We start from the raw sequence: 12,641 nt of genomic DNA, 5'->3' as shown, positions 1-12,641 counted from the left end.
TTATTTGGAAGTTGTGAAAGATCCTTTTTCCCCACACTTGGATATTTATTGAATCGCCATAAAACAGTTCAGACATGGATGGTGTGCTTTAGAAAAGAAGCATAGCGTGAAATACACAGAGACCAGAACGATAGATAGTAGCTTCTCAGAGAAAATATCTAAAGAAATGGTTATCATCACTGCTGAGATGAGCAATCAATTGATCGATCAATTGTACTCCTGGGCAATACAATTGAATTAAATAAGAGTCAGTCACAGAATAGCCTTCAGGCGATTGGCTGGGTTTCCCTGATCAGCCAATCCATGGCCTCCTTGCGGCCCTGTCTCTCCAGCTCTGCTCCAATCGTCTCCCGGCACTGCCTGTGGTACTCGTTCACCCAATCACGCTGCAGGAAGAGAAGAGAGAGTGTCACACACAGAGTGATAACATACAAAATGGCAGAACTATTACTCATCGATTTCCCCGGTTTCAAAGAGCACCTGTGGATATTTCCTGAAGACCTCCTTATATATTATCTTTCTCTCCTATGGCAAAGCTGATTTGAAACTGAAAGATTGTTTTATTTCTGCTCTACTACGTGTCACTTCATTCATTCAACCAAACAATACAGTATTTCTACCCAAGTTTCAAGGGCTGTTTACATTATAGAGCTGTATAATGATGACTTTTTAAAATTATAAATAAATGAATGACACCTCCTAAAGAAACAGTGTGTTTGGTAAAATATGAATTCCAAAGAATGGGGACCAAGACTGACCTCTTTCTGGGTGAGAAGATCTGTGTTTACCATCTTGGCTTGGATGGGGACCAGAGTGAGAGGCTCAAACGTCAAACTGCCCTTGTTCCTGTAGTTGTACTGAGGACACGGTCACATGGTCTTCACTAGTCTTCACACTTAATTTTACACGTAGTCAGTCAATCTGTCTCCATAAACATCAATACTCATTCTTCACTCTATACACACTTCATTTTATACTTATTCAGTCAATCTCTCACCTTGGGTTTTGCTGGCACCACCAGAACAACGTTTTCAATTCTAATGCCAAACAAGCCGTCCTCATAGTACCCAGGTTCTGAGGAAAGGAAGGAGACAAGTTCAGGTGTGTGTGAGAGAGAAACAGAGAGACGGAAAGAAACAGAGAGAGAGAAATAGTTAAACTGTCTGTGTGTTTGTGTATGCATGCATGATAGTAAGTGTGTGTGTGTATGCGTGCCTGCATGTCTGTGTGTGTGTGCATGCATGTACGTGAGTGTGTGTACGTCCCCACCATCGCTGACAATCATGCCTGCCTCCAGGGGCTCGTCTGCGAAGGTCTTGTAGGAGATCCCACAGGGTCCCTCGTGGACATTGAGGAAACATCCCACCCCGTGGCCTGTACCATGAAGGTAGTCCAGCCCAGACTCCCACAGCGCCTGGCGGGCAAACGAGTCCAGCAGGTGGCCTAAGGGACAAGGGGGGAGTGGAGGTTTACATTTCACATATTAGTCATTTAAAAACAAACACTGGCAACATTGAGTACTCCACACACAAGGTCTCACCTTTGGTTCCGTTGGGGAAAATGGCAGCGCTGACGGCTATATGTCCCTTCAGAACATAGGTGAAGGTTTCCTGAGATATAGAGAGAAAATCTATAGGTCACTGAACATACCACTGGGACTTTCCTTCTGTCATACGCTGTAGCAGGTCATGAGAGGAGAGGCCATATGGATAACTGTTACCTTCTCGTAAGCAGAGGGGGATCCAAAGTGCATGGTGCGGGTGACGTCTGTTGTTCCATCACTAGAAAACACCACAACCACAATTTATTACAACAATATGTTTTATTTGTAACGTGCTTTTCTTATGTGTCACATTATTACGCATTACATGATTTGGTGAATGTGTAGCATTATTACATGTAGGATTATGTGCAGCATTATTACATGTGGGATTATGTGTAGCATTATTACATGTAGGATAATGTGCAGCATTATTACATGTGGGATCATGTGCAGCATTATTACATGTGGGATTATGTGTAGCATTATTACGTGTGGGATTATGTGTAGCATTATTACATGTGGGATTATGTGTGGCATTATTACGTGTAGGATTATGTGTGGCATTATTACATGTAGGATTATGTGTAGCATTATTACATGTAGGATTATGTGCAGCATTATTACATGTAGGATAATGTGCAGCATTATTACATGTGGGATCATGTGCAGCATTATTACATGTGGGATCATGTGCAGCATTATTACGTGTGGGATTATGTGTAGCATTATTACGTGTGGGATTATGTGTAGCATTATTACATGTGGGATTATGTGTGGCATTATTACGTGTAGGATTATGTGTAGCATTATTACATGTAGGATTATGTGTAGCATTATTACATGTAGGATTATGTGCAGCATTATTACATGTAGGATTATGTGCAGCATTATTACATGTAGGATTATGTGCAGCATTATTACATGTAGGATTATGTGTAGCATTATTACATGTAGGATTATTGCTTACATATACTGGGCTCCCGAGTCGAGGAGGTAGATTTCGTTTAGAGAGAGAGTTCTGTTGGTTTCAGGGAGGGGTCTATAGGACAACAGAAATAAGTACATAAATACAAAATAAGTTATAAAAACATGATTATAAACAACTCTACATTAATTACAGTGTAATAAAGTTGTACAATAAACAAAGGTACCTGTAATGAATGATTGCTCCGTTTGGTCCAACACTGGAAATGGATGGGAAGCTGAGTCCGACAAAGTCTTTCTGTTGGCTGAAACCACATGAATATTTATTTATGTGTATTTAAGCAATAAGGACTGAGGGGGTGTGGTATATGGCCAATATACCACGGCTGTGGGCTGTTCTTAGGCACAACGCATCAGAGTTGAAGTAGGTACATACAGTTCCTAATTGTTTCAATAGAGGGAGTTAAAATGCTAAATATCCCTCTCATGCAAAAACCTCTGACTCACTGGGAATATCTCAATTACATACTCCTTGCGTCCTCTCTACTCTCTCCTTGTCTCCTTCTCAAAACCCATTGGATGAGAATGCCAGAGGTCCCTCCCCTCTGACCTTCTCCTCCAATGTGTTTTGAGAAAGAGATGAGAGGTGTATGCAATTGTCCTATTGCCTTGTGCTTCAGAAAAGATTTTTTTCACAGTGTAGTGACTGCATGGAACCTATAAAATCTCAATCTAAAGGTCCAGGATAATAAGTGAAGTTGGAGAGAAAACGTCACAGATGTTGTTATTTTACGGTTGAAGTGAAAAGTAGAACCCCACCTGCGTAACTCCTCGGCCTTATCTGCTGCGGAGATCTCAGTCACTGTGCCTTTTGGAATCTAGAAAACCACAACCACACAGTACATGACACGTAGTCATTGCAACACTCACAGCCAAAAAGTCTGCCACCATAAAACTGTAATACGACTTTCAGCTACAAAACTACTGGAAATGACATTTTAAAAGTACATATAAAGTACCTCTTTTTCCAACCAAGCGAAGAGCTCACAAAGGGCGACAGCATCCTTGATCTGTGGTTGAGGAGAAAAAGTCAAACATGATCAATGGCTGGTTGATGATACAATTATGGTGATTTTATGGTGTCTAAAATCCAATTAAATAATTGTAAGGGTCAAAAGGGCAAAGGTAACTACATGGGCCATTTTCATCCCTTGAATCTCGGTGGCGTTCTTGACAGCTTTGGCGAGGCAGAGATGAGTGTAGGGGATAGGAGACCGGTGGGCCTGTGGACAAAACAGAAAAACAAAGCAATGAATTAGTAGGTACCTGATGCTACACATATCATTTTACTAAATAGGCCTACATGTAAACTCAGCAAAAAAAGAAACGTCCCTTTTTCAGGACCCCGTCTTTCAAAGATAATTAGTAAAATTCCAAATAACTTCACAGATCTTCATTGTAAAGGGTTTAAACACTGTTTCCCATGCTTGTTCAATGAACCACAAACAATTAATGAACATGCATGTGGAACGGTCGTTAAGACACTAACAGCTTACAAACGGTAGGCAATTAAGGTCACAGTTATGAAAACTTAGGGCACTAAAAAGGCCTTTCTACTGACTCTGAAAAACACCAAGAGAAAGATGCCCAGGGTCCCTGCTCATCTGCGTGAACGTGCCTTAGGCATGCTGCAAGGAAGCATGAGGACTGCAGATGTGGCCAGGGCAATAAATTGCAATGTTCCTACTGTGAGACGCCTAAGATAGCACTACAGGGAGACAGGACGGACAGCTGATCGTGTAACAGCTGCACAGGATCGGTACATCCAAACATCACACCTCCGGGACAGGTACAGGATGGCAACAATAACTGCCGAGTTACACCAGGAACGCACAATCCCTTCATCAGTGCTCAGAATGTCCGCAATAGGCTGAGAGAGGCTGGGCTTGTAGGCCTGTTGTAAGGCAGGTCCTCACCAGACACCACCGGCAACAACGTCACCTATGGGCACAAACCTACCGTCGCTGGACCAGACAGGACTGGCAAAAAGTGCTCTTCACTGACGAGTCGCGGTTGTCTCACGAGGGGTGATGGTCGGATTCGTGTTTATCGTCGAAGGAATGAGCGTTACACCGAGGCCTGTACTCTGGAGCGGGATTGATTTGGATGTGGAGGGTCCGTCATGGTCTGGGGCGGTGTGTCACAGCATAATCGGACTGAGCTTGTTGTCATTGCAGGCAATCTCAACGCTGTGCGTTTCAGAGAAGACATCCTCCTCCCTCATGTGGTACCCTTCCTGCAGGCTCATCCTGACATGACCCTCCAGCATGACAATGCCACCAGCCATACTGCTCGTTCTGTGCGTGATTTCCTACAAGACAGGAATGTCAGTGTTCTGCCATGGCCAGCTAAGAGCCTGGATCTCAATCCCATTGAGCACGTCTGGGACATGTTGGATCGGAGGGTGAGGGCTAGGTCCGTTCCCCCCAGAAATGTCCGGGAACTTGCAGGTGCCTTGGTGGAAGAGTAGGGTAACATCTCACAGCAAGAACTGGCAAATCTGGTGCAGTCCATGAGGAGGAGATGCACTGCAGTACTTAATGCAGTTGGTGGCCACACCAGATACTGACTGTTACTTTTGATTTTGACACCCCCTTTGTTCATGAACACATTATACCATTTCTGTTAGTCACATGTCTGTGGAACTTGTTCAGTTTATGTCCCAGTTGTTGAATCTTGTTATGTTCACACAAATATTTACACGCTAAGTTTGCTGAAAATAAACGCAGTTTTTGCTGAGTTTATTAACAAAAGTACTTTACATTGTTTGGGGGTAACTCATCCCCATCATTATACCAATGTGATACAGCTATGCACAGTGGTCATTTTGTGCCTGAGTACACAGTTATACTCTCTCACCTTGGGAATAACCTGCATGAGCACCCACTACAGCCATTTTGTGTCAGACATTACACAGTCGCACTCCCTCACCTTGGGGATGACCTGCGTGAGGGCGCAGCTGGCTTTGTCGCTGATCCACACCTTCTCCTTGGGCCCCAGCGAGGCACACACGGCCTGCAGCTCCGTGAACACAGACTCGTAGGGGGCGGTCTGGACGCTAAGCTCCGCCTTGGAGGGCGTGTCCAGCTGAAGGTGCTCCCTCACCGTCGGCACGGCCAGACGCTTGATGTCCACGAAGAGCCTAGGTGGGGCCAGAGGTCAGATTCATGACCTACTTCTCATGGGAGATCAAAGTATGCTGTGCATTCTATACTGTGTCAGAGAAAGGTCAGTCGGGAAAGAAAGTCAAGTGTTTTTAGATTAATTTAGGTGCTTTTAGGATCTTTTACCTGATTGTGTTCATTCCTACGATGGCGTACGCAAAGAAAACGGGGTTGTACTCGATGTCAGAGCCACGGAGGTTGAACAGCCCTGGGAAGAGTAACACAGTTAACACACTACTACTTTACACCTGTTTGGTGGATACGATTCTTCCTGTTCTCCTTCAACAAATTCAGTAATGTATGTAAGCATTTCAAATTTGATTTAGATTTTTATGTACATTAGTTTGAATCTTGTAAACAGCTATTTAAAAATGTGTCTTTCTGCTAAAAATAAATTAGCTAGCACTGTGTTATTATTATTATCATAATCATTATTATTATGATCCTAATCATTATTATTATTCTGATGATGAGGTTACCCTCCTCACCCTCTAGGGAAGAAGCCCAGACAAACCCCCTCATTTAGACACACTAGTCTAAAAGTGACTGGACGACTGCAATCAACATCAACGTTGTCCTCCCTAATTAACACAAACACTCTGGCCAGCCAATCAGCTCTGAGAGCTCTATAGGCTCGTTAGGGCCAGCTAACGAGGTGCTCAGACAGGCATCTACAGGGACACCCGTACAGCCTCAGGGTTCTTGGATCGTGATCAGGGGTGTCGTGTCTACCTCACAGGGTTATGCAACGTAACTGTTTGGTGAGGTCATTCAATAAAGTGCATCAACCCGTGGTCCTGTAGGTCTACTGGTTGGGCAGACTTTTGTTCCAGCCCAGCACTAACACACCTGATTCAACCCATCAACTACTCTTCAATCAAGACATTTGATTAGGCTGTCATTGTAAATAATAATTTGCTCTTAACTGACTTGCCTAGTTAAAAAAAAAAAAAAAGTGTTGAATCAGGTGTGCTAGTGCTGGGTTGGAACGAAAGCCTGTGCACCAACTGTGAGTTGGTGTTATTTTATGTGGTAATTCCAATGACTGTTAAGGGTGAATTATATAGGAAAAATGTCTCTGTGCTGTGTTATAGTAACTATATCAGTATAAAGGGAATCATACATGCAATCTCATCCAGCGCCGTGGCAACGAACCAGGAGATCTTCCTCTCGGCCATCTTGGATCTCAGAGCGGTCATCTTGTCTTGCCACGTCAGACCTGGAACAGAGGAGGACCTGGATTAACTGTGAACCATTGATGAGGAAGATGTCATCATGCCATCGTCACTGTTGAACAAAATGCTTTCTGTATCAAAAACATTGTACACACATGTACAGCTACTACCTTTCAACCAATCACAAGATAGGATACATAACACCTCTAGAATGTTGAATAGGTCAATAATGGCTCCAAGCGGTACTACCGACCCGTGAACCCCAGGCCCAGGGTGAGGAGCTGAGTGGAGGGTCTGGTTGGACGGTCCCTCCAGATGGCATCTATCAGGTTGTCCTGAACAGCCACCAGGGAGTGGCCTGCACTGGCCAGGGCCTTAGACATGTTCTTCCACTGGTCTGGATGGAACAACAGGCAGGTCATGTAACCATAGTCAGCACCAAAATGGTAGATACTTAGCACTGGAAGTACAGTACACAACATGTACTACACCATTATCACTGTGTTATTGTGTGTGACGTAAGAGATGTAGAACTCCACGGACCAGCAGCAATGATCCAGGGGTCCACTCCTACTGTGGAGTTGTCAGGCAGCACACTGATCAGCCAGTCCTCCTGGCTGAGTGTCTCCTTCAGACCTGGTGACACACCCGCAATGAGACAGAAAATACTGGCACATCTCACCACAGAGTACACTGTCCCATGTGTAGTATGTCTTATCAAGAGAAGCATCGGCCAATCTATACTAAAGTGGTTAAGTGCATTTGCTTTAAAGTTTCAACTTTAGATGCAGAAGAAACCAACTTCCACTTATACTAGCTTCAACTAGGTGTCTTCAGATGCCATATCCATTCAAGAACTAAGAGTGCTGTTGTTGTTTACCCATCTTCATGAGGGTCCAGTTGTTGTCCATCTGCTGGCTGGCCTGGAGGAAGTACCGTCCGTCTGTCCACATGGCCGCATGCTTCTCCGTAACAATGGCCGTACCTGGAAACATGTCATCAATCAACCAAGGCTACATATCTGTTCTCTGTAACAATGGCCGTGCCTGGAGCCATGTCATCAATCAACCAAGGCTACATATCTGTTCTGTCACAATGACCGTGCCTGGAGCCATGTCATCAATCAACCAAGGCTACATATCTGTTCTCTGTAACAATGGCCGTGCCTGGAGCCATGTCATCAATCAACCAAGGCTACATATCTGTTCTCTGTAACAATGGCCGTGCCTGGAGCCATGTCATCAATCAACCAAGGCTACATATCTGTTCTCTGTAACAATGACCGTGCCTGGAAACATGTCATCAATCAATCAACCAAGGCTACATATCTGTTCTCTGTCACTATGGCCGTGCCTGGAGCCATGTCATCAATCAACCAAGGCTACATATCTGTTCTCTGTCACTATGGCCGTGCCTGGAGCCATGTCATCAATCAACCAAGGCTACATATCTGTTCTCTGTCACTATGACCGTGCCTGGAAACATGTCATCAATCAATCAACCAAGGCTACATATCTGTTCTCTGTCACTATGGCCGTGCCTGGAAACATGTCATCAATCAATCAACCAAGGCTACATATCTGTTCTCTGTCACTATGGCCGTGCCTGGAGCCATGTCATCAATCAACCAAGGCTACATATCTGTTCTCTGTCACTATGGCCGTGCCTGGAGCCATGTCATCAATCAACCAAGGCTACATATCTGTTCTCTGTCACTATGACCGTGCCTGGAAACATGTCATCAATCAATCAACCAAGGCTACATATCTGTTCTCTGTCACTATGGCCGTGCCTGGAGACACGTCATCTTAATAGCTGATTCTTAGTCATGTCTTTAGTTGTCACTATGCTACTGTTCAAAGGTTGTCAAGCAAGGCTACAGAACTGTCTTGTTTTTATGGCCTGATTTCATTTTATTATCAACGTGTCCACTCTCTGACCCTAATTCAATACAAGCAAATGTCTGTCTATATTGTTTACAGATGTCCTGTTCTTTCTTAGGGCGTATAAGTTCACTGTTATAATCAAGGTGTGCATTTATGGGAAATGACAATACAACTTTCCTGGTATTGTATGAAGTGTTGATTTCATCTGGTCTGACATGACCAAAGGCTGTGATAAGTTTGTCTTTGTGTATTCACTGGTGTTCTCGCCAGATCAACCTCCTTTATAACAAGGGAACTAGATCCTGACACAAGTACACACACACAATACCTGCGGAGCCATTGAAGCCACAGATGAATTCACGTCTGCAGTCACATGGTGCGATGTATTCACTCTGTAACGAAAGAGAGAGAGAGATCAGATCCAGTAGTAATCAGGTATAAGTGGTCCCCTAGCAGTTATTATAACATCTTAATTATTCCCCTCTTCACATCACAACGAGAGAGAGAGAGAGAGGGTGTAAGGGAGGGATGAGGATTAGAGAGAGAAAGAAAGAGTAGAGTTAAAGATGTGGAGATGTAGAGGACCCTGCTTGAAAGTCACATTGTCCATTATTAGAGGTCAGGCAGACTTATACTCACTATTGTTCATTATTTCTAATGAGTAATTCTGTGTGTGTGTGTGTGTGTGTGTGTGTGTGTGTGTGTGTGTGTGTGTGTGTGTGTGTGTGTGTGCGTGTGTTCTTGCATGCATGCGACCGTGTGTGTGTGTGTTCAGTACCTGGTGTGCGTCTCCAGAGGGGACAATGTAGGCCTGGATGGGCTCAGCGATGTACTTGGTGTTCCTCATGGCTTGCCGTAGCTGCCGCAGCAGCTCCACCGTGATCTTGGGAGACATGGCAACGTCTAGGGAGAGATATACAGGCGGTAAAGCCATAACTGACGAGCTGAACAGGCAGCTCAATGGGACTCCGGCGGGATCCACAGTTACAGTATGCTCCTGGCTCCCCTCTCGAGTAGGCTAGTTAATCTGTCTGTCACAGTTTTACCTCCACTAGATTACACACAGCAGTGTAAAACAACTGTAACGACCCTGGTTTATATCGACTACCATCGGAGCATGCTTTTGAGGCACAGCTGAATTCCGTGGGGCGACGGGCCAGAAGGTTGCGGGTTCGCGCCCCACAATCCCTGCCTGTTTTGTTACCTTGGTGTCAGAAGTGGGCCATGTATAGCCTAAACTAGAATCCACCTCCTACAAAATGATAAAGAATAATAACAAACGCATCGTTTAACAAACAGGACAAACTCAACAGATGTGTTGTTCATTATTGTGAACTCAAAGTATTAATAATGCGATTACCTGAGCCCATGTTGTCTTCAGCCGTCTATGAGATATCTGACAAATAGCCTGTTTAACGTGGAGCTCAAAGTCTTAGTCTGCACCTGGATCTTTAACCTTGCTGACTCAGACAAACCCAGGGTTAAATATTAACAGATTATGATTATTATCTTTGCTGCAATTGCAAACTATTCAATTACCCTTAGGCCTGAATGCTGCCTTTTTACAGTATACTTTGATCATACATGAAGATCTAAGAAACCCATCAACAAAAAGGCATTTTGTGAGATGATGATTTTGAAAGATTTGACATACTGTAAGGTGTATAATGGATAATATCAGTGGTTTCATTTCAGACCGTTAAAGGAATAAAATCATCCCATATTATTGATGGAGTAGTTTTATTCATCGATGCCAGAATGGGCGTCATCCAATCGGCTCAACAAAGCCAACGCCGAACTCACGGATTGGCTGAAACCTACATGCGATGTTGTTTACAATTTGAGACCAATTATTTAGGAAGTTCGCTGGCAACAAGTGGGGGGAAACTGATGAGCTAATTCAATTACTAATTGAATGATTCCAACTGGCATAATTGTGTTAATCAATTCAATGCAGTTATTTTGTCGCAGTTGGGGTAGGTGTGGCATTTCATCAGTCTGCTGTGGGGGATATTCAATGGAAAAGTTACTTTGAGCAAAATAATACGAATTTCTTAGTCAATATTGTATATCTTTCATTGGAGTATGAGTCACACGTTGTTCATAGCTTTAGTAGTTAACACATTAGACATATATTTTCTACATAAAACATTCGTGGGCTTTACCTATCTTGCTAGCTAGACAACACTAATGGGGCTACGTGAGTAGCATGTAGCACGCGCGCGTCTTCCACATTACAACCACACGATATTCTCCATTCATCGCTTTCTTGCATCGGGCAACTGAACCCAGCTAGAAAGTTTGTTAACACCATGTCAGTTTAATAAGATAACGTTAAATTGTACATTTACCTTAGAAATGCGATTCTGTCGTTTAAAACACTATTTTATGCAGCTGTCCCTTGTGTTAATTTACAAAACAGTAGGCTGCCATTGAATCGTTGACGTTTCTGGTCACGTGACACGAGCTTCTTCCAATAACCACACGGAGATGAGACTCGCCTCCCTTTAATTCAAAATACAGCGGCTCAAGTAAACAGCAACATGTATGAAACAGTATGTAGCCTAGGCCCCTGCATAGGAGCAAAAGGCCTATAGAGATTTCATGAAATTCACGTTTTCAATAATCCGTATTTATCCAAATATATTTTTTCATCATCACATATTATTTTTATGGTTACTCAATAAAAACATATATGCAAGACTTCGAAATTCACCTTAAATGGGAAAGTGGCAGTTTAATACATGAATGCATGAGAAAACAATGCATACATACAATGGGACACATTTGCAAACATTTACAGCATCTCTTTCCTTCAAATTGCATTTTTGATACAGTAATTGGACAGGGAAGGACAATGAACAATTGTTGCTCTATTACGTTTGCTTTGATGTTCTGGATATTGGGCTGAAACAGTATACTCATTCATATTTACCCAAATGTGGAATATTTACAATATAATACAGGAAGTTGGCATCTAAAGTATATATATTTTTTATATCTAGGATAAAAAACAAATAAACAAAAAAATGCTTGCTTCAAGAGTAAATTCAAACCCACACCATTCAGATCAATGACAAAAAGATCATCAAAATATAGACTTCATTGCAGTTTAGAAAATAGGAATATTTGACAGTTCCAGTGTTGATTCAAAGTGAGGGTTAGGGCTATGCCCAAATGGCCCCCTATTCCCTATATAGTGCACTACTTTTGACCAAAGCCCAAGTCTTTGCTAGGTAAAGCCCCGCCTTATCTTAGCTCACTGGTCCCCATAGCAGCACCCACCTGTAGCACGCGCTCCAGCAGGTATATTTCACTGGTCACCAACAAAGTCAATTCCACCTTTGGCCGCCTTTCCTTCCAGTTCCAGTTCTCTGCTGCCAATGGCTGGAATGAATTTCAAAAATCACTGAAGCTGGAGACTCATATCTCCCTCACTAACTTTAAGCATCAGCTGTCAGAGCAGCTCACAGATCATTGCACCTGTACAAAGCTCATCTGTAAACAGCCCATCCAACTACCTCATCCCCATATTGTTATTTTTTAATTTTTTTGCTCCTTTGCACCCCAGTATCTCTACTTGCACATTCATTTTCTGCACATCTATCACTCCAGTTTAACTGCTAAATTGTAATTACTTCGCCACTACAGCCTATTTATTGCCTTACCTCCCTAATCTTACCTCATTTGCACACAATGTATGTAGATTTTTTCTATTGTGTTATTGACTGTACGTTTGTTTATTCCATGTGTAGCTCTGTGTTGTTGTTTGTGTCGCACTGCCTTGGCCAGGTCGCAGTTGTAAATGAGAGCTTGTTCTCAACTGGCCTACCTGGTTAAATAAAGGTGAAATACATATATATATTTTTTTTTTAAGTCTCTGGTCAGA

General features: G+C 43.1%; 1 protein-coding gene across 2 annotated transcripts; it reads right to left on the bottom strand.

Moving 5' to 3' along the window:
- LOC129851290 (xaa-Pro aminopeptidase 1-like) lies at positions 1 to 11,213 on the bottom strand. 2 transcript variants are annotated; one of them, XM_055917731.1, is made up of 20 exons: positions 11,104 to 11,213; positions 9,531 to 9,655; positions 9,081 to 9,144; positions 7,747 to 7,851; positions 7,410 to 7,502; positions 7,120 to 7,263; positions 6,815 to 6,910; positions 5,818 to 5,899; positions 5,459 to 5,669; positions 3,661 to 3,750; positions 3,487 to 3,537; positions 3,287 to 3,345; positions 2,695 to 2,772; positions 2,511 to 2,582; positions 1,721 to 1,781; positions 1,541 to 1,610; positions 1,270 to 1,443; positions 998 to 1,074; positions 759 to 857; positions 1 to 386 (listed from the first exon to the last, which is right to left on the bottom strand). In XM_055917731.1, the coding sequence occupies exons 2-20, from the start codon at positions 9,645 to 9,647 to the stop codon at positions 267 to 269; spliced, it is 1,863 nt and encodes a 620-aa protein (XP_055773706.1). In that variant the 5' UTR covers positions 9,648 to 9,655; positions 11,104 to 11,213; the 3' UTR covers positions 1 to 266. The 2 variants fall into 2 exon arrangements, with proteins under 2 accessions (XP_055773706.1, XP_055773704.1); XM_055917729.1 differs by lacking the exon at positions 11,104 to 11,213 and adding an exon at positions 10,113 to 10,283.
- Positions 11,214 to 12,641: the final 1,428 nt, after the last annotated feature.

The sequence above is a fragment of the Salvelinus fontinalis genome, chromosome 3 (genome assembly GCF_029448725.1).
Source record: "Salvelinus fontinalis isolate EN_2023a chromosome 3, ASM2944872v1, whole genome shotgun sequence".
Classification (NCBI taxonomy): Eukaryota; Metazoa; Chordata; class Actinopteri; order Salmoniformes; family Salmonidae; genus Salvelinus; species Salvelinus fontinalis.
This window is presented reverse-complemented; position numbering and strand designations above follow the sequence as displayed.